Raw genomic sequence first — 21,827 nt, 5'->3', positions numbered from 1 at the left:
GAGAGTTATTGAAACTCGGGAAAAGTAACTGCCAAGAAGAGCCACTGTGAACCAGGAATAACCACTGAAAACCGGGGAGCGGTAGTGGGAACAGCAACTGTAAACCGAGGCAGAGAGAAACGGGAAGATCCCCTGTAAACCAGAGAAAGCCACTGAAAACCAGGAAAAACCACTATGAACCAGAGAAAAGCCACTGAGAACCAGTAAATGCCACTGAAAACCGGGGAGAAGCCGTGAAGAGGCATTGAGAACCAGGAAAAGCCACTGCGAAGCAGAAGAAGCCACTGAAAACCGGGGAGAGCCACTGAGAACTAGGAAAAGCCTCTGAGAACAGGGGAGAGCCAGTAAGAACCAGGAAAAGCCACTGAGAACCAAGATATGCCATTGAAATCCGGGAAGAGCCACTGAGAACCAGGAAGAGCCACTGAGCCCCAGGAAAAGCCACCGAAAACCGGGGAGAGCCATTGAGAACCAGAAGAAGCCACTGAGCACCGGGGAGAGCCAGTGAAAACCAGGAACAGCTACTGAGCACCAGGAAAAACTTCTGAGAACCGGGGAGAGCCCTTGAGAACCGAGGAGAGCCACTGCGAACCAGGAAAAGCCACTGAGAACCGAGGAGAGCCATTGAGAACCGGGGAGAGCCAGTAAGAACCATGAAAAGCCACTGAGAACCGGGGAGAGCCACTGCGAACCAGGAAAAGCCACTGAGCAGCGAGGAGAGCCATTGAGAACCGGGAGGAGCCACCGAGAACCGTGGAGAGCCACGAAGAACCAGGAAAAGCCATTGAGAACCGAGGAGAGCCACTGCGAACCGGGGAGAGCCACTGCCAACCAGCAAAGGCCACTGAGAACTAAGAAAAGCTACCGAAAACCGAGGAGAGGCAGTGAGAACCGGGGAGAGTCACTGAGAACCAGCAAAAGCCACCGAAAACCGGGGAGAGCCACTGAGAACCAGGAAAATCCACTGAGAACCAGGAAAACCCTCTGAGAACAGGGGAGAGCCAGTAAGAACCAGGAAAAGCCACTGAGAACCGAGGAGAGCCCTTGAGAACCAAGAAATGCCATTGAGATCCGGGAAGAGACACTAAGAACCAGGAAAAGCCACTGAGAACCGAGGAGAGCCACTGCGAACCGGGGAGAGCCACTGCCAACCAGGAAAAGCCACTGAGAACCGAGGAGAGCCATTGAGAACCGGGGAGAGCCAGTAAGAACCAGGAAAAGGCACTGAGAACCGGTGAGAACCAGGAAAAGCCACTGAGAGCCAGGAAAAGCCACCGAAAACCGGGGAGAGCCATTGAGAACCAGAAGAAGCCACTGAGCACCGGGGAGAGCCAGTGAAAACCAGGAAAAGCCACTGAGAACTAGGAAAAGCTACCGAAAACCGGGGAGAGGCAGTGAGAACCGGGGAGAGTCACTGAGAGCCAGGAAAAGCCACCGAATACCGGGGAGAGCCACTGAGAACCAGGAAAAGCCACTGAGGACCGAGGAGAGCCACTGAGAACCAGGAAAAGCCACCGAAAACCGGAAAGAGGCAGTGAAAAACCGGGAAGAGCCACTGAGAACCAGGAAAATCCACTGAGAACCAGGAAAATCCACTGAGAACCAGGAAAAGCCTCTGAGAACCGAGGAAAGCCACTGAGAACCAGGAAAAGCCACTCAGAACCGAGGAGAGCCATTAACAACCGGGAAGAGCCACTGAGGACTGGGGGAGCCACTGAACACCAGGAAGAGTCACTGAGCACCAGGAAAAGCCACTGAAAACCAGGAAATGCCACTGAGAACCGGGGAGAGCCATTGAGAACCGGGGAGAGCCAGTAAGAACCAGGAAAAGCCACTGAGAACCGGAGAGAGCCAGTGAGAACCGGGGAGAGCCACTGCCAACCAGGAAAACCCACTGAGAACCGAGGAGAGCCATTGAGAACCGGAGAGAGCCAGTAAGAACCAGGAAAATCCACTGAGAACCGGGGAGAGCCAGTGAGAACCAGGAAAAGCCACTGAGAGCCCCAGGAACAGCTACTGAGCACCAGGTAAAACTTCTGAGAACCGGGGAGAGCCCTTGAGAATCGAGGAGAGCCACTGCGAACCAGGAAAAGCCACTGAGAACCGAGCAGAGCCATTGAGAACCGGGGAGAGCCAGTAAGAACCATGAAAAGCCACTGAGAACCGATGAAAAGCCATTGATAACCGGGGAGAGCCACTGCGAACCAGGAAAAGCTACTGAGAACCGAGGAGAGCCATTGAGAACCGAGGAGAGCCAGTGAGAACCAGGAAAAGCCACTGAGGACCGGGGGAGCCACTGAGAACCGGGGAGAGCCATTGAGAACCAGGAAAAACTTCTGAGAACCGGGGAGAGCCCTTGAAAACCAGGAAAAGCCATTGAGAACCGGGGAGAGCCATTGAGAACCGAGGAGAGCCAGCAAGAACCAGGTAAAGCCACTGAGAACCGATGAGAGCCAGTGAGAACCAGGAAAAGCCACTGAGGACCGGGAAAAGCCACTGAGAACCATGGAAAGCTACTGAGCACCAGGAAAAGCCACTGAGAACCAGGAAAAGCCACTGAGCAGCGAGGAGAGCCATTGAGAACCGGGAGGAGCCACCGAGAACCGTGGAGAGCCACGAAGAACCAGGAAAAGCCATTGAGAACCGAGGAGAGCCACTGCGAACCAGGAAAAGCCACTGAGAACCGGAGAGAGCCAGTAAGAACCAGGAAAAGCCACTGAGAACCGGGGAGAGCCAGTGAGAACCAGGAAAAGCCACTGAGGACCGGGGAGAAGCCGTGAAGAGGCATTGAGAACCAGGAAAAGCCACTGCGAAGCAGAAGAAGCCACTGAAAACCGGGGAGAGCCACTGAGAACCAGGAAAAGCCTCTGAGAACAGGGGAGAGCCATTGAGAACCAAGATATGCCATTGAGATCCGGGAAGAGCCACTGAGAACCAGGAAGAGCCACTGAGCACCAGGGTATTTCCTGGTTCGCAGTGGCTTTTCCTGGTTCTCAGCGGCTTTTCCTGGTTCTCAATGGCTCTTCCCGGTTCTCAGTGGCTTTTCCTGGTGCTCAGTAGCTACTCCTGGTTCTTCGTGGCTCTCCACGGTTCTCGGTGGCTCCTCCCGGTTCTCAATGGCTCCCCCGGTCCTCAGTGGCTTTTCCTAGTTCTTACTGGCTCTCCCCGGTTCTCAATGGTTTTTCCTGGTTCGCAGTGGCTCTCCTCGGTTCTCAATGGCTTTTCCTGGTTAACAGTGGCTTTTCCTGGTTCTCAATGGCTCTCCTCGGTTCTCAGTGGCTCTCCTCGGTTCTCAGTGGCTCTTTCCGGTTCTCAGTGGCTTTTCCTGGTGCTCAGTAGCTTCTCCTGGTTCTTCGTGGCTCCTCCCGGTTCTCAATGGCTCCCCCGGTCCTCAGTGGCTTTTCCTAGTTCTTACTGGCTCTCCCCGGTTCTCAATGGTTTTTCCTGGTTCGCAGTGGCTCTCCTCGGTTCTCAATGGCTTTTCCTGGTTAACAGTGGCTTTTCCTGGTTCTCAATGGCTCTCCTCGGTTCTCAGTGGCTTTTCCTGGTTCTCAGTGGCTTTTCATGGTTCTTACTGGCTCTCCCCGGTTCTCAATGGCTCTCCTCGGTTCTCAGTGCCTTTCTCTGGTTTACAGGGGCTCTCTGTGCTGAATGGCTTTTCCTGGTTCGCAGTGGCTTTCCCTGGTTCTCAATGGCTCTCCTCTGTTCTTAATGGCTTTCTCTGGTTTACAGGGGCTGTCCCCGGTTCTGAATGGCTCTCCTCTGTTCTCAATGGCTTTCTCTGGTTTGCAGAGGCGGTTCCCGGTTCTCAGTGGCTCTCCTCGGTTCTCAATGGCTTTCTCTGGTTTACAGGGGCTCTCCCCGGTTAACAGTGGCTTTTCCTGGTTCTCAATGGCTCTCCTCGGTTCTCAGTGGCTCTCCTCGGTTCTCAGTGGCTCTTCCCGGTTCTCAGTGGCTTTTCCTGGTGCTCAGTAGCTTTTCCTGGTTCTTCGTGGCTCTTCCCGGTTCTCAGTGGCTATTCCTGGTTCTTCGTGGCTCTCGACGGTTCTCGGTGGCTCCTCCCGGTTCTCAATGGCTTTTCCTGGTGCTCAGTAGCTTTTCCTGGTTCTCAATGGCTCTCCTCGGTTCGCAGTGGCTCTCCTCGGTTCTCAATGGCTTTTCCTGGTTAACAGTGGCTTTACCTGGTTCTCAATGGCTCTTCTCGGTTCTCAGTGGCTCTCCACGGTTCTCAGTGGCTCTTCCCGGTTCTCAGTGGCTTTTCCTGGTGCTCAGTAGCTTTTCCTGGTTCTTCGTGGCTCTCCTCGGTTCTCAATGGCTTTTCCTGGTTCGCAGTGGCTCTCCTCGGTTCTCATTAGCTTACTCTGGTTTATATGGGCTCTCCCCGGTTCTCAGTGGCTCTTCCCGGTTCTCAATGGCTCTCCTCTGTTCTCAATGGCTTTTCCTGGTTCGCAGTGGCTTTCCCTGGTTCTCAATGGCTCTCCTCTGTTCTTAATGGCTTTCTCTGGTTTACAGGGGCTGTCCCCGGTTCTGAATGGCTCTCCTCTGTTCTCAATGGCTTTCTCTGGTTTGCAGAGGCGGTTCTCAGTGGCTCTCCTCGGTTCTGAATGGCTTTTCCTGGTTCTTACTGGCTCTCCCCGGTTCTCAATGGCTCTCCCCGGTTAACAGTGGCTTTTCCTGGTTCTCAATGGCTCTCCTCGGTTCTCAGTAGCTTCTCCTGGTTCTTCGTGGCTCTCCACGGTTCTCGGTGGCTCCTCCCGGTTCTCAATGGCTCCCCCGGTCCTCAGTGGCTTTTCCTGGTCCTCAGTGGCTTTTCCTGGTTCTCAATGGCTCTCCTCGGTTCTCAGTGGCTTTTCCTGGTTCTTACTGACTCTCCCCGGTTCTCAATGGCTCTCCTATGTTCTCAATGGCTTTTCCTGGTTCTTACTGGCTCTCCCCGGTTCTCAATGGTTTTTCCTGGTTCGCAGTGGCTCTCCTCGGTTCTCAATGACTTCCTGGTTCGCAGTGGCTCTTCCCGGTTCTCAATGGCTTTTGCTGGTTCTCAATGGCTTTTGCTGGTTCTCAATGGCTCTCCTCGGTTCTCAGTGGCTCCTCCCGGTTCTCAGTGGCTCTTCCCGATTCTCAATGGCTCTCCTAAGTTCTCAATGGGTCTCCTATGTTCTCAATGGCTTTTCCTGGTTCTTACTGGCTCTCCCCGGTTCTCAATGGCTTTTCCTGGTTCTCAATGGCTCTCCTCGGTTCTCAGTGGCCTTTCCCGGTTCTCAGTGGCTCCTCCCGGTTCTCAATGTCTCTCCACGGTTCTCAGTGGCTTTTCCTGGTTCTTACTGGCTCTCCCCGGTTCTCAATGGCTTTTCCTGGTTCTCAATGGCTCTCCTCGGTTCTCAGTGGCTCTTCCCGATTCTCAATGGCTCTCCTCGGTTCTCAGTGGCTTTTCCTTGTTCTTACTGGCTCTTCCCGGTCCTCAGTGGCTCGTCCCGGTTCTCAATGGCTCTCCCGGTTTTAAGTGGCTTTTCCCGGTTCGCAGTAGCTCTTTCCGGTTTTCAGTGGCTTTTCCTGGGCCTCAGTGGCGTTTCTGGTGCGCAGTGGCTCTTCCGGGTTCTCAGTGGCTCTTCCTGGTTCTCAGTAGCTTTTCTGGTTCTCTCTGCCTCTCCCCGGTTCTCAGTGGTTTTTCCTGGTTCTCAGTGGCTCTGCCTGGTTCTCAGTGGCTTTGCTGGTTCTCACTGCCTCTCCCCGGTTCTCAGCGGCTTTTTCAGTTGCTTCTCAGTGGCTTTCTCCGCGTCTCGGTGGCTGTTCCCTGGCACTGGGTGTTATTCAATTAAACGAAAGCACTCCAGCTCTGAAAGTGTTCCATGCAGCACTAGCTGGTGGAAGCCCAGAAAGTGAGAGACTTCCACTCCGTTGGAAAGACCAAATGGAAAGTGACCTGTTTTCGCTCGGTATTACCAATTGGCGTCAAATACTAAGAAGGACAAATGATCCTCGCGCTCTTATAGATTAGCGAATTATCGCGTAAGCGGTGCCCTCCCCATATACATACATATATTTTTTTTATTTTATACATAAATTCATAATGTACAATCGACATTATTCATCGAAATCGATAAATTATGAAATATACATTATTAAAAATTAAAATTATTATTTAAAACCAATGCATCCAACAATTTTTGTCATTTTATATAAAATGTTTTCATTCTTTTAAAATGCTTGCGATTAACAAAAAAAAGAAAAACATACAAAATTTATGCACTAAGGAGGAGCAACTATTTAATATAGTGTGCTGAGGAAAAAGGTGCGTATGTAACACATCAAATCACCACATACAACATCAGTTACTAATACTTAAGCTTAGCGATACAAAATAATGCAAATATTTGTTGTTTTTTTTTCATAATAATTAATACCATATTTTCTATACTTACAGATGGTTCGATGGCTTCTATTGGTTGGGTCTGCAAAACCGTACACTCGAGCCGCCGATCAGGCCGACCGTTAAGAGCGTCGTAGACACCACCAATTTCGATGCTTATCCACCAGATCCAGAGGGTCCACCGCCAGATGACTTAACCGGTTGGGATAAAGACTTTTAAATGAAGGTCAATGGAGTGGGAAATCAAAAAATTTATTATATATCTTAATAATAATGAATGCTGAAATAAGTTTAAAAAATAAGGCCAAAATGCAACACTGTAAAAATGCACATACACATACATAATAAATAAATTTTGGCTGTTATATTAAAAAAGAAGAGGAAAGGGAAAATATTTGTAAAAACAATATTTTGCTGTTTCTAAACACTACACTGTTAAGAGCGCGCATATAATTATGTAACTACTGCTAAAGAGCTGCATAATTTTGCATATACACATACATATAGTACTACATTTATTGCTAAAAAATAATTAATTTTCGTAATTATATTAATATATACACATAAATATATTTTTAGTGTGTACTGGCAAAGAATTTATATTAATTTTAATTAATTAATTATTTTTTATTAATTGCATATTTTCATACATATCAACATTTGTATGTATGTATTGACTCAAAAAAGGAGTAGAATACACACAACTTTTATTTTATTTTCTATTAATTTGCTGAAAATATTGTGTATATTGGTTTCATGTTTTTAATGCTTATATTTAATGGCATACATACATACATATTTCGGTATACGCAACTGTATATTATGAACAACGAAACCTTTGCTTTAATGTTAGATTATACGAAATGTGTGGGCAAAATGTAAAAACTATGAAATTGTTTAATAATTTTTTTGTAATATTTGAAAAAAAAAATTATATATTCGAATGTATGTATGTGGTCAATTTTTATAAAAGCTCATACATTTAATGAAAAAAATCTACATAGATATGTATATACATGCAAGCATACTATATTGAGGGTTTAACGCATAATACAAGCTTACATAATATAAATTAATATAAATGTTATATATATACATAACTACTACTTAGTTTTAGTTTTCTAACCTTTAAACTTGTTGAATTTGTGAGTGAAGCGTTTGTTGCCACACAAGTGTAGATGCAAATATGCAAACATATAGAAATTAATAGAATATACAACAATTTAAGTGCCTTTTGTTATTTTTTATCGCATACAATTGCATGATTTGTAAAGCAAAGAAAAAATATTTAAATATCTACGAAAATATTTGTTAGTTACTAACTTTAAAATTTAAATATAAACTAAACTAAATATATCTATTATATATATTGTAAATTTATGTATGTATGTATATGAATAAAATGATGAACAACTATGAATGTGGAGTTTTTTTCATATATTTTTTCGATTCAATTTTGGAAAAAAAAATCCATAACCTCAAAATATCATAAATTTGTTTTGTTGTTATTGTTGTAATATCATTGTCATAAATTTTAGGTAGAATAGATATTTAACCAACAAAATTTTATAACCTGAAAAAAAAATTGCATTGAATTTTATAAAAAAAAGTGTTTTAAACTAATTATAATTAATAATATTCTAAGCGTTGTTGTTGTAATATCATTGCTAAATTCAAAAATTTTAGCTAAAGTAGTTAGTTAAGGAGTGTCTCAGAACTCTATCAATAGGAATATCTAGCTATTTTGCTATCCGACTCGTGGTGATACCCGGTCACCATGGAATCGTTGGTAACTGTAAAGCGGACAAGTTTGCAAGACAGGGCACCCTAGTTGCATTGACGTCGGAATGGCAGCGGGTTGGCAGTTCATGGTCCACTAGCGCAAGACGGCTGGACAAACGGATAACGCATGAGCTCACCAAGCGCTAGTCAACAACTAGCACGTGTGCAGTTGCGCGGTCCTTTTGCCCAGCTGTGGAGCGTAAAATGTCCTTTGAAATGCTTTCTCTTAACAAGCTATATCTCGGTGCATTCATTGGTGTGCTTACTGGACATTGTCCAATTGCTGCGCATACGCTGAGACTTGAAATCCTGGCAGATGCAAGTTGCCAAAGCTGTTTGGAGGAAGGTGGAGGAGGTGTTATCATCTGAGCATTTCCTCCTCCACTGTCCAGCTTTTGCCAGTCTGAGGTTGAAATACCTTGGTATGCTCACCATCGAATTGGCTATTGATATTAGCCGACTAAAGAAGTTCGTAACAGATTCTAAACGTTTTGCTGAATCTTAAAGAGTTTATTGGTATCACAAAGGTCAGCGCTCAAAACTGTCTAAGTGGGATCCTTTTGCATATACAAGGATCTGCCTACTAACCTAACCTACCTAATCTAGTTATTTAACTAACAAAATTTTATAACCTAAAGAAAAAAATTGGCATAGAATTTTATAAAAAAATATATTTTAAACTAATTAATTTAGTAATTATAATTAATATTCTCAATTAATAATTTTTTATATTTCTTTAAATTTGTTAATTTTATTTATTTATTTTATTTTTAAAAATACATATATTAATGTATTATTTTTGTATTTAATAATTATATTTATTTACTCATATTATTATATTTAATATTCAATGAGAATATCCAAATCAAGCAAAATTTGGTAAAATAACCCACAGTGCGACGCATAAAGACAACAACAACACTGCTTGGTTAAATACTCTACACAGTGTCAGCCAGCACAGTTACGTGGCCAATGTAGTTCCGCAAAGTTAAATAGTCAAAAAAAAAAAAATAAACAAAAAAACAACTTCTTTAAAACAAATGTCTACTGAGTTATCACTGTCATGCTTCCTCCCCATTTGCCGTACGTGCGATCGCAGTAAACAACACTAGAACGAAACATGTACATTTTCGAAGTTTTCGCAGCGTTCGCTTTTGTCGTGTGCCGCTTGTTACTTCAATTTAATTAAATAAATAGCAAAAAAAAAAAAAAACAAAGCATAACAAAACAAAAAAAATAACGTACAAACAAAAATCGCAATAACAACACCTAGTTATGCCGAAGAAAATGCAGAATCTGCATTACTCATTTCGCAATTAGAATAATTCATTTGTACAGCAGAAGCTTGTCAACCAACCACGCCGCTGAAGGTGCGCGTGCACGCGAAGATAAAAGAAAAGAAAGTCAACATCAATATAAAAATAAAATAAAATTGGAAAAACCATTCGAAAATAAAGTGTTTTCGAAAAGTTAGACATAAATTAAACGAAATATTTTTATTTAATACAAATAATTGCAATTTGTTGTCACAGCTGCGGCGCAATACGAAGCAACGCGAATGCAATTGCAGGCAGGTGCGGGGCGGCAGTGAGAGTGTGTTCTGCCGAAAGTGTTCTCCGTGTGTTCTGCACTAGAAAGTGTTGAAAATCATTGAAATTCGTATTCGTGCTGTGGAAATCCGAATAGTCTGCAGCGCTTGCAGCGGCAAAGAAGCGTTAAAAGTATGTGGCAAATGGAAAACTGCAATTAGAACTCGAAAGTGAGCCGTAACCGAACTGTGCTATTTATAAAGTATCCTTATTAAGTGAGCTTGGAGTTAACACTTTTGTGATTTAAGTGAAAGATTTGAAAAAGCAGTAGGAAGAATACACTACCAACAGAAAAGCTGCATTACAACAACATGCCGCATTTTGAGCGATTTGACTTTTTACCGTTACTGAGAGCCATTGTCTTACTGCTTTTACTCAGCGGCGCAACACAAAAGATCAATGCTGATAATAGCCTCGCCGTCAATCGATCTGGTACGTAGTAGTGGGTTTATAAATATTTATATAGTCATATATCTATTTGTTTTTGTAAAATAGCTATATTGTTTTTGGGTCAAAATTAATTTAAAATTTTGTATGAAAATAATATTCAAAAAGCAGCTAAATTGCAATATGTAAATGAATATATTATTGTATGACAGGTGTCTGTTGATACAAGGTGGTCCGTAAGGTGGCGATTTTGTCACGATTCCGATTACTTTGGCGGTCGGGGTTTGACAACTCCCATCGGAATGGGGTATCGGGTGAAGGAGGAGGCTCTCCAGAGCAGGAATATATATAAATATTCTTGACTGGATAGTCTTATAGTTTTTAAAATATTCATGTTTAAAAGTCCAATTTTTTCTATAAGTAACACATGGAATTTCACACACTGTAACACTATTTTTTCACATTTTGCATATTGAAAATTACACTATTAACATTCAATTTAATTCAAAACATAGATTTATTTAAGATTTTTTAAGGAAAAATTACTTATTTTAAAAATCACGAGCAAAACGAGCTTTGCCACATGTTAGAAACCATAGATGATAGATTTTTTAATGACTGTGTTTTATTTATTAGCATATCATAGTTTTTTGTCGTAGAACTCTCTTCTGCATCAAGGATGTATGTATATAAAAAATCTTTCCAGTGATGTCCGAAGTTGTTTTCGTGTAGAACTCCTTTCCGCACTGGCGGCCTTCGGTTGCGCTTTAAAAAACTAACCCTGGTCGAGCCAAAACCGGGGGTGTTCGAAGTTTTTCGCGTAGAACTGCTTTCTGCACAGGCGGCCTCCGGCCGCGCTTCAAAAAAATTACCCTGATCGAGCCAAAACCAGGTGTGTTCGAAGTTTTTTCGCGTAGAACTCCTTTCTGGTCAAGCCAATACAAGTATTAGCAAAATAAACGGCTGTCATCGATATGATTTTTGAAAATTTATTTTGTTAAATAAAAGAGGAATTTTGGCAAAAAAGAGGAATTTTCACAAAAAGAGGAATTTATGGATGAATTTATATATGGTATCTACAATGTGGCAGCGCTCGTTTTCCGCATAATTGTAAACACATAAATTTGAGAGTGAAAAGTGATTTTTGAAACATATAATTCTAACTTTAAAATTATATAATAAAGGTAAAATGTACATTTAATGCAACGCCTACAGTTTTATTTAATAAATTTGAGGTAAAAAAAGTGCGTAAAATGTGTTAAAGTGTATTAAATAGTTATGTGAAATAGCTAGTTAAAAATTTTGATTTTTTTATCTTTAAAGCGGAATATCTCGAAAACTAGGCAGTACCTATTACCCTATATATTTTTGAATCGGGAGGACGTCCTCTTTCCAACGGTGTAATCAGATCGCGGCGCCATAGTAATCGGAATTGTGCCGCGATTTTTATTAAAACAAAACTTAAAATACTTTCCTTCAGATATCTGACTTTTAAGTGAAATAATTTTTATCTTTAGTTCTATAATGTTACTTAGTACAAAGGTGTTGTTATTGTAATAGTATAAAACGCCCTCCAAATAGTTTTTAGGACAACCCTTTCAGCTAAAATAAATTCGGAATTCTGATAAATTATGACGTGAACTTATCCCTTGTATAAAAAATAAAAAATAAAAAAATTTTATGCACAGTAACTTATTAGATAAAAGTTCTATAGAAATGAAAAACAAAACCAATCATAATTTGTTTGGTTTTGAAAATACAGTGGAACTTCCATAACTCGAGCTCCTACAACTCGAAGTTCTCCATAACTCGTACTCTTGAATTGGCAATAGAAGTAAAATTTCACACATATTACCTTCCGTAACTCGAAAGTCTCACTAACTCGAAGTATTTTGTGGATTATAGTGATGTGTTAAGGAAGTTCAACTATATTAACTCAACACCTTATAGAACCACAATAACCTTTTTATCATCTCGGCTTAACATTTATAATACAAATCTCCCACATTTCTTCTAGTTCCCGCATGTAAATTACCACCAATGCCATTGCTCTGCGACAACAAGCAACTACGTTATGCCTACAATGCCGCCACCGGGAATTGTGTGAGCCTTTATACCAGCGGCTGTTCAGCGAATACAATGACGAAACATTTTCTCACCTTCGAGGAATGTCGACGCGATAATATGCCAATAATGCGCTATTAAATGTGCATTCGAAAAGACCAGTATAAATATTTATAAAATAATAAAGAAATCATTCCGAATTTAAAAATAAAGCTGAAAAACAACTTTTAATTCGATACGTATATCTATATGTAAATACATAAACAATTATATTTTAATATTATTTAAAATATTATATTGTAATTAATAAATATTTTGAAGTAATTCTATTTGTTGATTTTTACGTTTGGTAAGTGCTGCTTTTTATACAAGAAATATTTACTTTTGACTATTGATGGTTCCAACTACCAATAGCAAGATCACATTTAGGTTTGCGTCAAAAATAATAATCTTTATTTCGTACTATGCTATGATCATATGGTTTGTGTCTGAGAAGTACCTAATTTAGCCGTCGTACTGTAGTCCGATCGTGGTGTTTTGAGTCTTGGCTAAAATTTTGTGTTGGTTCAATTACAGACTTATTAGATGCATTCAATTGCAATGTATTTGATAAACGGATGCCATACGTACATATGTCGAACTCTAGATCATCCATATATTCAAAACGCATTTACAGTTACAATTAACACAAATGTTATAATTGGGAATTGCCCGAACTATTAACTGCTAATTTTTGCCGATGATTTTTAGATTTTAACTAACGAGTGACTGAGTCATTTGACATAGAGAAAACAACACCCATGATGTAAGCACTTATATGGAATATGTCACATACTATAATTTATACCCAATAGGCCAATTGAGACTAAGATAAATAGAATGTAAAAACTTGTTTAGTGAAACCGTTCAGAGCCTAAAGAAACAGAAGCAATAAAAGGACTAATTTCAGACCTGCCTGATATCTGTTTAATTCAACTGACTCGAGTTTAAATAGCATCTGTCCGTCTAAAATCAAAAAAACCGGTAGGTGCCTATGCAAGAAGCAGAATTTTGATGAACCCGAATATCGAATAATATATGTATGTACGATAGTTTACATAATTTTAGTTGCTTTTCGGGTGGAGTCTATCGGGAGAACTTTTGGGTTCCCAGATGCTATGTACTCCCATCTCAACATAACTTTGGATGATTTAATAGAATTTCGGGCCAAAGGAAGTATAAATATCGACACGAACTGTGTTTCTTTGCTCTCGTATTGTCCGTGGGCAGTTCTCGCAAAAATAAATAGCAAAACCAGCTTACCAAAGAGGGAATGACTAATATTTCGCTGTAACTACTATTTTAATTATGAGCCTAACCTATCCCATCTAATTTTATCCAACAATTAGTGAAAGCCATAAAAATAGTTGATTTAATTGCACGTAATTTCAGTGCACGCCTCGCCAGCTAGATTTACCAGACCTAACCCAACTTAATTTAATAAAATATTAACAAATTAAAACTGAAAAATCTCTGAGTCGTTTGGAATATCAACGAATTATTCGATAGTGACAGCTACAATTAGTTCATATATATATACTTTGTAATCCATATGTTTATTCATTAAGTACTGTAGATTAACTCGTACCAACCATTTAACTTGTTAATTCAGTCAAATTGTTTAAACTATCATACATAAATGTATTTATTCAATACATTTTATGGCAATAAATATTTGCTTGCGATCAGGGAACTGTTAATTATATTGTTTATGTGTAAACTATAATTATCACTAGGCTAGTGGAACAGAAATTTTAGTTGCAGTTTTTAATTATCATGATTCATTAGTCATTTCAAGATGAGAGTACTCGGGTAGGTCGTAATTGGCAGCTTTTTTTCTAGTTTATTTATATCCCGATCGATTTCAAGATAAGCCCATGCCGGTTTCCTCGCATAATTTTTACATTTGGTAGATTACCGTTTGGATAACAAAAATTTGCGATCAACAATATTAGTTATGGACTAGAAAATAATGTGATAATTAGACTCTTCTTCGATCTCTTATTATAAAGAACAAGTATAGAACAATAGAGAAACATTCAGGTCTGAAGCAGAACACAATATAATTTCCTAATCCCGTCGCCTGAACCCAATAAACCTAAACTGATATACCTTACTATGAAACGAAATATTTTCAATACGAATCTTTTATGGATAGAATTAATTTATTCTATGTCTTAATTTTCAAATAGCAAGCAACTAATTAAATGTAAAAAGGGTAATCACAAAAAATACGCCATTATATAGCAATTAACTGAATTGTTATGGATTACTCAGTATTCTACCAAAATATCAATATAACAAGTGAATATTATAGAATCAGCTATAAGTGTGCTGCACCCTATTTCTCTGCCGCAACTTATTTCACTGCCAGTTAAATTTCCATTTAAATTAACACAATAATTAAAGTAGCAAATTAACAAAACTATTTCTATTTACACTGATAATTTTTGCAATAGAAGCGTTCGCAACTCCGAGCGAGTAAAAAAAGTAAGAACGTCGAGGTTTGCAGTGAGAACTTTTTTATATAGAGACTAGGCGCACTATGAGTGAATATAAGGGTTTTTATATAGTTTAAACCTTCTGCATTTTGAAATGAATTTTTTAAAACTCTCTTCCTAGAATGGATACCAAATAATTTCAGTACCTGTGAGTAGTCTATCGAAATCTGACCGGTTGTTTTCAAAGTTTCTCCAACTAATTTCAACTGGTCGAAGCTAGTCATCTTTCAGGAAGAGTTTAGAATCAATAAATAAAATTAATAATCGGGTTTGCGAGTAAAAATTAGAATAGGATAGTAACTATTTTAAAAGTTGCTTGATCGATTAAAAAACAAAATAGTAAATTTTTGATCAGTTGTGCATATAAAAATATCTGGGAAGTTAATAATGAGCAGTTCTCCGATAAATTATTAAGTGAATCTATCCCTAGTATGAAAATTTTAGAAACCTCGATTTTAGTTACCGTAACTCATTAAATAAAAGTTCTATAGCAATGAAAAACGAAATAATCATAGTTTGGGGGTCTTGAAAATAATATAAAGTTGAACTTCCATAACTCGAAGTTCTCCATAACTCACACTCTTGAATTGACAATTGAAGTAAAATTTCTCACAAATTACCTTCCGTAACTCGATAGTCTCTCTAACTCGAAGTTTTTTATGTGGATTATAGTGATTCGAGTAAAGGAAGTTCAACCATATTAACTCAACACATTATGGAACCACAATAACCTTTTTATTATCTGGGCTTAACATTTATAATACAAATCTCCCACATTTCTTCTAGTTCCAGTTCTTCGTCCAGAATATAGAAAGAGAAAGCAGAGATCTTCAGATTAGCGCGGATTAGTAAACTAAACCAAACTAAAACCAAAATTAAAGTACCTAACTTCGGAGTTGATCGTATTTCTTTAAACAGTTGTAATTCTCGAAATGAATGAGCCAGACAAATGTCATAAGCGTAGTAAACTGTCAACTTCTATAATAATCGTAAACAAATTCTTCCCGCTTTTCGTTAATGCCGTCGCTGAACTACTTCGAAAGCGATCGATAAAATCTGGGCAAAAAATAAACACAGCAGAACATCTTTCCTTATACTATGTTCCCGGAGGTACAATCCAATTTTGATTGCCAAAGTGAAATTCTGGATATAAAAATAGCAAATCGGTGAAATTGGTTTCTGCCAATTCCTAGAGCTATATAATTACCCGATCGTATTTAGACGAATGAACTACAAATCATTACATAAGGGCCTCCTAATGAAAATTTGGTTGTCTCATAATACGAGTAATTATATAAGTCTGAAGAAAGTATTTGTTTTTAAAAGAAGAAGTTGGGACTTTTCAAAGCTATTAATCACAGCTGGAAGAACTATTTGGATTGAAAAGATATTTTCTCAAAAGTTACTGTCATTTTAGGATTTTTTTTTTATATCGGATGTTTGGTCCTCATATATTGGTCTTTGTGGATCGGATGGAGCTCCCTCTATTTAGAGTTATTAGTTACGTTTTTAAAAGTTCTCGTTAATGAAGTTTAGATAGCACATTTTCGAACCCTTCGACTGTTACATCGGCTTAAAATACGTTTAAAAAACGCGCATGCGTTAATGATATGCATTTTTGGCTTAAGGGCCCTTACAGTTAATTACAAAAAGGAATAAAGCTATTTGAAGTTACTCTTGCACTGATTATGCAATAAACGAATACACCTACGTAAATATACAAACATATGTAGGATGCACTTATCCTTTACGCAACGCTGAAATTCAGAGAAGCCCACAAAGAGTAACGTAATAACAGAAGTTGTGTGCAAAAGACTTTAACGAAACAAGTTTTACCATTTTTGTATTAACTTTTGTTCATGCAAAACTGAGAAAACTAAGAAAACAAAAATTAAAATAAACACAATTTTTTTTGTTTCTTTTACTAATTTCAGCAACAACAACAAACAATTTAAATTGTGCGATAAAGCAAAGTGTGGGACCAATTATTTCTTTTTTTGTATTCTTCTGCTCGATTTGTCTTAATTAATGTCTCAATTCATCTCGAAGTTACCTTATCTAAGTCTATGCCGAAAATTCTCATATTTATTATTCTATTATATTCTAAATTGGGCTACAAGTGGATGAATACAGGTACACACACAAATACTCGTATATTATTGTTTATTATTTCCTTTCTGTTTAGCATATGCCGGAGCCGGTGTTGACCGTAGGTCAAGTTTTCGAATCAAACAAAAGAAGTGAAGAGCGTATAAATGTCTGTGTGTATACATGTGTGCACCGGCAAACAGGCGTTAATTGCAAAATCAGCTGAAGGCTGGGATTCACTTATCAATACAACTACAACAACACTACAGCGTTGAGTATTTGCAATTTGCAGCGTTGACTTTACATTGCTTGGCTTCACACTTATAGAATTTATTTTTACACACACACACACACACACATACATACATACTTATATGCGATTTTAATACAGGTAACATCGGCCGCTCAACAGCGCCCTCAACTTGTATATAAGCATTGATTTCGAGGGCTTACTGGCATTCAGTAGCACAGCGTCTGTCAACGTATTAACAACAACTAATTACGTTCAACATCAAGTAAATTACAATAAACAGCAGCAAGATGAAATGCACTCTCTTCATATTCGCTTTGATCGCTTTGTTGTTGTGCGCTAGCGCACAAACCGTAGACAAGTCGGGTGAGTAGTTTATTGAGTAAACTGCCAACTAATTAAATTTCAATTAACAGCCAATGCATACATTTTTCACTTTTCAATACCTTTCACTTTCTTCAAACTAATGTCTCTATGTTTTCTTTTTGTTTTCGGTGCACAGCTTGTTCGCAGCCCAAAGAGGTGGGTCCATGCCGCAAATCCGATCCGAAATTCTTCTACAACAACGAGTCGAAGGCCTGTGAGAGCTTCATTTATGGCGGCTGTCAGGGCAATGACAATCGCTTCGACTCCAAGGAGGAGTGTGAGAAGCTTTGCCTCTAAAGTGTATGCAACAACAACTAGCGTTTATCGATAAATTTAACAATCGTAATAACGTTGTTGAATCATATCGGTGCGTTTAATTGTCGTTAATGCAAAGGAGTATGCATACATATAAGTATGAGTATGAGTATGAGTATTTGTTGAATAATTATTATTTCATTTTTGTTAATAAATCGTTAAGTTGCGCAACATTTGTTTATAAATAAACACAGTGTATTATTTACATACCAACATACATATAATATTGCACAAAAGAAACAGTGGAATGTGTCCGCGCTTAATTACTCGGTATTAATTGGATTTTATGTGCAATTAAAAAAATAAGATCTAAAATTATTAGCGAGAAATGGTTATTAGCAAGCAACCTGTTGCAGATTATGTGAAATTGATAGGTATGTAGGTATACCCCGTGGCAAAAAGCTGAAGCACTGATCAGTTTCGTACCCAGTGAGGAGGTGTAAGTGACAAACGATCGTTCATAGTTGATTTAAGCATGAAAGATAACCAAAAAAATCCGCGATAAACAAAGAAACAGAGAGCGCGCTCTCCTCCAACCTAAGCCAACAAAGAGAGTGTAAATATAGGGAGTATTATATGTTCTCGGAGATCGTATCTGCGATGAGAATTATATGTTCTCGGAGATCGTATCTGGGATGAGAATTATTGAGAAAAATATTACAAAATTTATACTTTCGTAAATTCTTATATTTCTATAATAAGAACTAAAAATTTTTCGTACTCTGACTAAAGCATATAAAGTGATTTTTAAATATACAGTTTAGTGCTCTAACACTGATTATCTAGTGGATCACAGTGCAAAAAAGTTAAAGCAAAGCAGTACAGCAAGAGCAAAGGCCGTCAGGCACTGGACTTCACGAAGGTCTTTCCGATGGCCGACCTTTCTACGGCACCAAAACGGACCCAGATTTTCATCTAACCAAGAACTGTTAACTCGACAGTATTCTTTACAATGGGAACACCAACAATGAGGTAAAAATGCATTAAAGTTAATTAATTAATTTTTTTTTTTTTAATATTTTATTTCACAAACAATTTCTAAAATTTTAGTTTTTATCGAAATGTTGAGCTCCAAATTAATAAAAAAAAATTGAGTTCAACTATTCCAAATTAATAAAAAAAAATTTCAGTCCAACTATTGTCCATTCCAATGAATTATTCAATAAAAATAATTAATTTTGCAGCATAGTGTCTATTTGAGTTGGCGATTAACTTACAGTAATTATTTTTATTAAATCACTGTTACGCCCATGCATAAATTTGTAAGACAAATGCAGTGTTCGTTTAAGTACATATACTTATAGATATCGTGTAATTTTCAATTGGTTGATTGTGTGCATTGGGGATTTTTTTAGTTTAGTTATTACATTAACTGTAATTAAAAAGTTTTTTTCTACAATTATAAATAAATTAGAGTTTTGAAAGAAAGGCGAATGAGAAGAGCACATGACAGGATAGTAGAAAAACGAAGCTGAAGTGATGATATGATGTAACAAGAATATGGTAACATTTCTCGAAATTTCATTCATAATATTATGACTGGAATTCTATACAAACTCTATATAAAAAACGTGGATGAGTAGCTCTGAAGAATCACATACAATAAATAATCATAGCGTGTTAGTGATATTCAATTCGATGTGATGTGATATGAAAGCGGCTCAAATATATTAAAATTGTGAGGTTTTAGCATTAAAACTTGTTTAAAGTTAACGAATAATTTAATTTGATGCATTTTGCAATTGATAGTAGTTGACGTGATGTGATTTTTTGGTATGATATAATATCATGTGATATGGTAATGTGATGTGATGTAAGCTCGTGTGACATTAAATTTTATATGGAACAAAGAGATCTATTAATAAACTGTGATATCGTAAGTATGATTTGACATGATGTAAAGTAGAAAAATCATTTAATATGGTGTAACAACATGACATCAAGTGATGTGATTACTTTGATGTAAGAAAGTAAAAAATCTGCATGTTGTCTTAATGTGATGTGATATGCTATCGTGTGATGTAATTTAAGGTCACGTGACATGCAATTTTATATGGAACGAGGTGTAAGATCGATTGATATATTGCGGTACGTTTTGATATCATGTAATGTAGAGAGATCATGTGATATGATATAATATCATGACATCATATGATGTACATTTTTTATGTAAGAAAGTAAAAATTTGTAATTTTGACTTTAGAAATAAATAATAAATAATTTTGAACTGAAAACAGAACTAATAAGGATGTACTAGGCATAAAAAGACGATGTGGATAAAAATTAATGAAACTTTATATAAATATTAACATAAACAAATCCAAAAATTAATATGAATGCAATTTATTATGAAAGCATGACTAACATTTCTTTTCGAGGTTTCAAAACTCGTTCACGCATGCGTGCACGCACACCTATTTCGCTGCAGCACAACACTCACCACTTCCACTGTCACTGGCAATAAGCCAAATCGATTGGTGGGGATACGTATTCTGAACTAAGATGTGAGTAAATAAACTTGTTCGACAAACAACAGGGGGCATGAGTAACGAGAATGGAAGTTATATAGGTATGTATGTAAGTGAAGTTATGATATGAATTTGAATGCATTATATAAAGGGTGATGCAATGTGAGTAAATGTTAGCAAAGCTTACCTACTCTTGCGACTGTCTCAATAGAACTTAGTATAAATAGCTTTGTTTTGAAGTTCTCAATAATTTTTCTAATAAAATACTAACTAACCTCTATTTTAATATTTATATATTATATAGTGCTTTAAGTTTCGTATGAAAGTAATTTGGACTTATTGGAAGTTCTGTTTCTACGATGGTATTTGTCTAGGCTAGAATTGGAGCATTCTAACTTTTTCATAACAAAATGTGAATAACGAATTCTTTTTGAAAGCAGTCTCGCCTCTTTCAACAATATTTTTATACTCTCGCAACCTGTTGCACAGAGTATTATAGTTTTGTTCACCTAACGGTTGTTTGTGTCACCAAGAAAAAAAAGAGTAAGATATGGGGTTATATATATATAAATGATCAGGATGACGAGTGGATTTGAAAACCGGATGTCTGTCCGTCCTTCTGTCCGTCTGTCCGTGCAAGCGATAACTTGAGTAAAAAATAAGATATCTTAATGAAACTTGGAACACACATTCCTTGGCACCCTGAGGAGGTTGCTTTCAAAAATGGGCAAAATCGGTCCACTGCCACGCCCACAAAGTGGCGAAAACCGAAAACCTATACAGTATCAAAACTAAGCCATAAATAAAGTTATGAAAATAAAATTTGGAACATAGGATCTCATTAGGGAGGGGCACATTTGGATGTAATTTTTTTTTAAGTGGGCGTGACTCCGTCCCCAAATAGGTTTTTTGTATATAACTTCCAAACCAATGAAGTTATATAAACCAAACTTTCTGTAGTCGATTCTCTTACGTACCCCACCACACCCCATGAAAATAGTTAAAATCGGATAATAACCACGCCCACCTCCCATACAAAGGTTAGTTTGAAAATTACTAAAAGTGGGTTAACTCACTAACGAAAAACGGCAGAAACACTAAATTTCACATAAGAAATGGCAGATGGAAGCTGCACTCAGATTTTTTTACAAAATGGAAAATGGGCGTGGCGTCGCCCACTTATGGGTCAAAAACCATATCTCAGGAACTACTCGACCGATTTCAATGCAACTTGGTTTGTAATAGTTTCCTTACATCTCAATGATATGTTGTGAAAATAGGCCAAATCGGTTCACAACCACGCCTACTTCCATATACCAAAACTTTGAAGACGATCTGAATCGTTTACATTACAATATATAAAGTAAGCACTAGTGAAGATATCGGTGCAGAACTTTGCACAAATACTATGTTTATAGTGTGGCAGCCCCATTCTAAAAATCGCCAAAATCGGACCATAGGTTTTCAAGGCCCCATATATCGAACATGAGGACCTCGATGCTTCTAACCTAATATTATGGTTTCCAACTTTCAATGGACTTTATACAATATATATGACGAATATGTGGGTCAAATTGTGTATTATATAACATTAAATAAATTGCGAGAGTA

General features: G+C 38.2%; 3 protein-coding genes across 11 annotated transcripts in view; all 3 read left to right on the top strand.

Annotated features, from left to right (window-relative positions):
* The window catches only part of LOC105210784 (cGMP-dependent protein kinase, isozyme 2 forms cD4/T1/T3A/T3B), a 133,420-nt gene extending 125,633 nt beyond the window's left edge, over positions 1-7,787 (top strand). For all 9 annotated transcript variants that reach the window (XM_054226865.1, XM_054226864.1, XM_029039389.2 and 6 more), the window contains one exon: positions 6,422-7,787. In XM_054226865.1, the coding sequence (XP_054082840.1) occupies positions 6,422-6,587 (166 nt within the window). In that variant the 3' untranslated portion in view covers positions 6,588-7,787. The remainder of the gene's footprint in view (positions 1-6,421) is intronic.
* A 1,469-nt stretch (positions 7,788-9,256) lies between these two features.
* Positions 9,257-12,401, top strand: LOC105210788 (spleen trypsin inhibitor I). Its single transcript, XM_054227709.1, has 3 exons — positions 9,257-9,618; positions 9,682-10,170; positions 12,143-12,401. The coding sequence occupies exons 2-3, from the start codon at positions 10,050-10,052 to the stop codon at positions 12,328-12,330; spliced, it is 309 nt and encodes a 102-aa protein (XP_054083684.1). The 5' UTR covers positions 9,257-9,618; positions 9,682-10,049; the 3' UTR covers positions 12,331-12,401.
* A 4,851-nt stretch (positions 12,402-17,252) lies between these two features.
* On the top strand, positions 17,253-17,937 carry LOC105210789 (protease inhibitor-like). Its single transcript, XM_011181932.3, has 2 exons — positions 17,253-17,433; positions 17,570-17,937. Exons 1-2 carry the CDS (start codon positions 17,358-17,360, stop codon positions 17,728-17,730), a joined length of 237 nt encoding a protein of 78 aa, XP_011180234.1. The 5' UTR covers positions 17,253-17,357; the 3' UTR covers positions 17,731-17,937.
* The last annotated feature ends 3,890 nt before the right edge of the window (positions 17,938-21,827 follow it).

Source organism: Zeugodacus cucurbitae, chromosome 3 (assembly GCF_028554725.1).
Source record: "Zeugodacus cucurbitae isolate PBARC_wt_2022May chromosome 3, idZeuCucr1.2, whole genome shotgun sequence".
NCBI classification, from domain to species: Eukaryota; Metazoa; Arthropoda; class Insecta; order Diptera; family Tephritidae; genus Zeugodacus; species Zeugodacus cucurbitae.
The sequence above is the reverse complement of the archived record's forward strand: the minus strand, read 5'-3'. Positions and strand labels throughout refer to the sequence as shown.

Excerpts from the sequence above, each read along its gene's own strand:
- LOC105210788 (XM_054227709.1), top strand. The coding sequence starts at position 10,050 with ATGCCGCATTTTGAGCGATTTGACTTTTTACCGTTACTGAGAGCCATT. Across the intron at positions 10,171-12,142 it reads CCTCGCCGTCAATCGATCTG|TTCCCGCATGTAAATTACCA; the intron begins GTACGTAGTAGT and ends CATTTCTTCTAG.
- LOC105210789 (XM_011181932.3), top strand. The coding sequence starts at position 17,358 with ATGAAATGCACTCTCTTCATATTCGCTTTGATCGCTTTGTTGTTGTGC. Across the intron at positions 17,434-17,569 it reads ACAAACCGTAGACAAGTCGG|CTTGTTCGCAGCCCAAAGAG; the intron begins GTGAGTAGTTTA and ends TTCGGTGCACAG.